This window comes from Arachis hypogaea, unplaced genomic scaffold (assembly GCF_003086295.3).
Source record: "Arachis hypogaea cultivar Tifrunner unplaced genomic scaffold, arahy.Tifrunner.gnm2.J5K5 arahy.Tifrunner.gnm2.scaffold_148, whole genome shotgun sequence".
NCBI lineage: Eukaryota > Viridiplantae > Streptophyta > Magnoliopsida > Fabales > Fabaceae > Arachis > Arachis hypogaea.
In genome coordinates, this window is record NW_027255534.1 from 19356 (window position 1) to 24016 (window position 4661).

General features: G+C 43.1%; 1 protein-coding gene across 1 annotated transcript; it reads left to right on the top strand.

The window, feature by feature from the left end:
* The first annotated feature begins 2249 nt into the window (after nucleotides 1-2249).
* LOC112770906 (cytochrome c oxidase subunit 3) lies at nucleotides 2250-3688 on the top strand. The gene is given in 2 exon segments (XM_025815382.2): nucleotides 2250-2883; nucleotides 2886-3688. Coding segments are annotated over 2 exon segments (795 nt in total). The 5' UTR covers nucleotides 2250-2597; the 3' UTR covers nucleotides 3395-3688.
* The last annotated feature ends 973 nt before the right edge of the window (nucleotides 3689-4661 follow it).

Below are 4661 nucleotides of genomic sequence, written 5' to 3' on the forward strand. Positions count from 1 at the left end.
AGTTAGAAGCTAATGTTGCTGAATCCCTTCCACGGCAGAAGTTCCCGGATCAGTAGATCTTCAGCTCAGGGTGATTGGAGGATTGATTTACGGTTGCTTTGATCTATAGTACCTCTATCCCATTATCCGGCTTGCGTAAGTCCAATATAACTCCAGAGAGCAAAGAAAGGAATCAACAGCAAGATCATAAGATGATCTTTGCGCCTACTTCATCTTACTTAGGCTTCGGGAAGTTAATAAAGACTTTAATTAGGTCTGGCAACGCATTCTATGTCTCTTTTTAAGTCGAATGCAGGTATGAAACTAGAATGAACTCCTGTACGGCGGCGTATTAGCCTAAGCAGCCGCTTGATTTAGTGTTACCCCTTAAACAGCAAACAGCATTTACTACGAAGTTGCTTCCCACGTAGGCTAAATAATAGGCTAATTTAGGTCTGGAGTCCCCGATCTCGGAAGGGATTGAACCATAAGGCTAGTCTTAGCTAGAGATAGGAAAAGGCAAAGAAGCCTAGGGATGATCCTACAACGAGAGGAGAGTCGAAGACTGCAGATACTTCTTACTGCTTTCGATAAATACATGAATTAGGTCCCGCGATGTCCTGCACTCTACTATGGGAGAAGAGTAAGATCATCTCCAGTTAGGCGTGTAAGGTCGTCTAAAGAGATAGACAGTCTAATCCAGTGGGGACTCGTATTCTAATAATACTGGCTTACTTCCTTCTCACCGGACAGGATTAGAATATCAATATCTCTTCCGCGGACGGAAGTTTAACTCAATATCTCGAACTCATAATCTCACTCCGCGCGTGTAACTCTAAAAAGAAGACACTACGTACATGTCGGGCTCTTGCAGCACAAGGAGCTCCCCTGGGACATTCCATTCAGATAGAGCGGAAAATCGATTCTTGCTTTTCATCCTTTACTTTAGTATTAGGCTGCTTCGCTGCTGAGGTAGCATCTCTATCGGCTAGTGAGCTAGTCGCTACTATAGTTTTGAAAGCGTTTGCGCGCCCCTATGTTCGAAAAGAGATCACTCCTGGCTAATGGTCGACTGAAGCCTATTGAAAGAATTGTCTTCACATCACACTTTAGGTAAAGTGGAAGTGCATGAGACTCCGCCATGTCCACCGAAGAAAGAGTCATTTTCTTTATCGCCGAGCGTCTTTCGAGTCTCATGTTGACTTTTATCTTTCATGTGAGACTTCGCCTTAAGAACTAGGGCTGAGCCCATAAAACTAGAATAGTTTGAAAACTACTCTGCGGGAGATTGGTATTAAACCGAACGAAAGCCTAACCTGGACAACTAACGGCTTCTTCTCTTTTTAGATGAAGCCCTGGTTCAAAGTCTTCTTTATGTTACACGTAGCAACTCTTCTTGTTCAATCCTTGAATCGGAACGACGAGAGAGTGACTAAGCCGAAAAGGTAGAGGTAACCCGGCTTGATCGATGACCTCAAAACCAGTAGCAACCCTAGCTTAGCCTCTTTCTGAGCGCTGTGCTCTATCTCCTCTCTTCCCTACAGCACCCTTGCTTGAGTGCTATGTGCGCGATTGCTTCCTTATATAGCTATAGCTAGCTTCTTTGTTTTCTTTTTTAAGTATCTCCTTACTAGACTAGCTTCTTTCTTTGAGTGACCCAGGAACAAACTCTCCCTTAGGGTGCATTCCTGGTGAGTAAGCCGAGTCCTTCTTGCTTGAAAGGAATAGCTTGCTTTGTGACTGAAAACTATTAATAAGTCCAATTAGGCCTGAGCTCTTGTGGTAAATTACCCAGCCCACTTCAACCAGTTCTTACTTCCTAAGGAAGTGTAAGCCATACTTTCTTTCTTGGAAAGATAGCCCTGTTGTCAGCCACGCTTTGTTTGAGATCCGTTGCAGGGCATGTGAACTTCTACTTCTTAGTAAACGGGCTTCTTCAAAGTAAGGTGCGGAGCGGAAGCCCGGGAGAGGAATTAGATCCTTGCATACAGAACAGACTTTTTCGAAATAGAAGTTACATAGAGTCTGGTGGTATCGTATATAAGTATAAGAATAAGGCTTTTTTAGGAGTTATAAATCTCACTTGAAATTTCATAAGAGAAGAAAGCAAAAGGCTTTGACTTGAGTAAAGTAGAGAAAGCAAATTTATCAAAAAGCGTCCGCTCACGTCAGGGTCCGAAGGAGATGTAGTTGCTTTGACTTTCTTCTAGATTGGGTTGGTGGTTAGTAAGGAAAGCCGGGTGTGGCGGCAAGAAGGTCATAGCTCAACGAAAATCCATCCAGAAATGACATAGTAAGAATCGCACTAATCCGCGACCAGCAAGTTTTCCGAAACCAAACTGAATAGAATTGTGACTTTCAAAAAATGCTTGCTGAAAATCAAAGAAAGAAGGTCCATTTTCCCACGTAGTTCGTCGGTCAAACCTACGATTCTCTTCTTAATAGAGAGATCTTTTTCTAGTTAGACTTCTATCAATGCAATGAAAGAACCATCCCTTCCTATTTCTTTGTCCAGTCAGATAGAAATCTATAGATATATACCCAAAAGAGCCCTTCTTTACCACTTTAGGGGGTGGGGGTGAAGGGGGGGTTTACATACAACCGAGGCAAAGTGGTTTATGATTGAATCTCAGAGGCATTCTTATCATTTGGTAGATCCAAGTCCATGGCCGATTTCGGGTTCACTCGGAGCTTTGGCAACCACCGTAGGAGGTGTGATGTACATGCACTCATTTCAAGGGGGTGCAACACTTCTAAGTTTGGGCCTTCTATTTATCCTATATACCATGTTTGTATGGTGGCGCGATGTTCTACGTGAATCCACGTTGGAAGGACATCATACCAAAGTCGTACAATTAGGACCTCGATATGGTTCTATTCCGTTCATCGTATCGGAGGTTATGTTCCTTTTGCTTTTTTTCGGGCTTCTTCTCATTCTTCTTTGGCACCTACGGTAGAGATCGGAGGTATTTGGCCCCCAAAAGGGATTGAGGTTTTAGATCCTCGGGAAATCCCCTTTCTTAATACCCCTATTCTCCTTTCATCCGGAGCAGCCGTAACTTGGGCTCATCATGCTATACTCGCGGGGAAGGAAAAACGAGCAGTTTACGCTTTAGTAGCTACCGTTTCACTGGCTCTAGTATTCACTGGCTTTCAAGGAATGGAATATTATCAAGCACCCTTCACTATTTCAGATAGTATTTATGGTTCTACCTTTTTCTTAGCAACTGGCTTTCATGGTTTTCATGTGATTATAGGTACTCTTTTCTTGATCATATGTGGTATTCGCCAATATCTTGGTCATCTGACCAAGGAGCATCACGTTGGCTTTGAAGCAGCTGCATGGTACTGGCATTTTGTAGACGTGGTTCGGTTATTCCTATTTGTCTCTATCTATTGGTGGGGAGGTATATGAGGGAACGAAACAGTGGATTGAGGAATGAAAGCTCGAAGACAAAGAGAACCCCAAAGAATTACTGCAGCTTTACCACTCCCTAATATACTCAATCTTCCACTTTCCTACCAAATCTCTCTTTATTCTGGCACATAAATGAAGGGATCGAAGATACTTTGGCGGATTATGTTCACCAAGAAATGACCCGAAATTGGATCTTGGTCTATTTGATATTGTTCTTTTTTTTCGATAAAAAATATGTTTTCTTGTCTCTCGTTTCTGAAGAATAAAATCGAAGAACCTAATGGATCTAACTTGAATTAGAATTCCGCTATGTGACTAGAGAAAAAGAAAATGCCAGTTAATGATGTCACACGAAAATAGAAAGCCAGGCAGACAGTAACTGACCCGCCTTCTATCCTCGTGTGTGATAGGCAGCCGAGAAGCTTCTGTGCTGTCCGGTGCTTACCAAAGCGCATACTCTACAAACCCGCTACTGGACTATTCTATTACTATTTCTACTATGGATTGATGGACTTATGGTTCTCCGCTTACGAGAGAATGGCTTTGCGTATAATGTATAATATTAAAATCTAGTAAGAGTTGAAATGGAATAGTGAGTTGCAGGGTATTCTCCAACAGTAAGAGCATATTCTAATTCAATTGCACTAACAGCGGGAGCTGCTGCCTAGTAAAGGGACTGGATTGGAAAGGTTTTTTGTTCTTTGATCCATTCCCTTGCGCTTGAACTAAGGGGATTGATGTCACTAGGCTTAATGGAATAGGTTCCAAAGGCTATCTAGAGTCGAGTAAGTCCTAAAGGATATCGCATAGCAAGCCTCCCTTGAAGGTTACGATCCTATTTCTGAGGGAATGATTTTTGCACAAGAAAGTAATACAGAAGACATCTTAGGAAGGGCGGCTATGTAGCAGTATTTTTCCTTTCTTACTGCAATCAGAAGTGGGACTATTTCTCGAAGGAGATGGGGGACGTCTCATCCGAGGGAATCAAACTCCCCTTGGGAGTCCTTTCCATCGGTCCCTTATGACCCGCCACCCTTACCAGCAGGCTCAGTTCCGTCTGTCCCGTCGTTACCATCCATTGGCAGTGATTATGAGGTGGAGCAGCCGGCTCCCATACAAGCACCAGTGGATGACACGATGGAAGCTGACAATAAACCCATGGTTATTGGGCTATTCGCCGAATAATCATGGATTACTTGAAATCCGATATGGACACGCTCTTTGACCGACCCCCTTCTTACAGTAAATATCGTCGGGTCTTCGA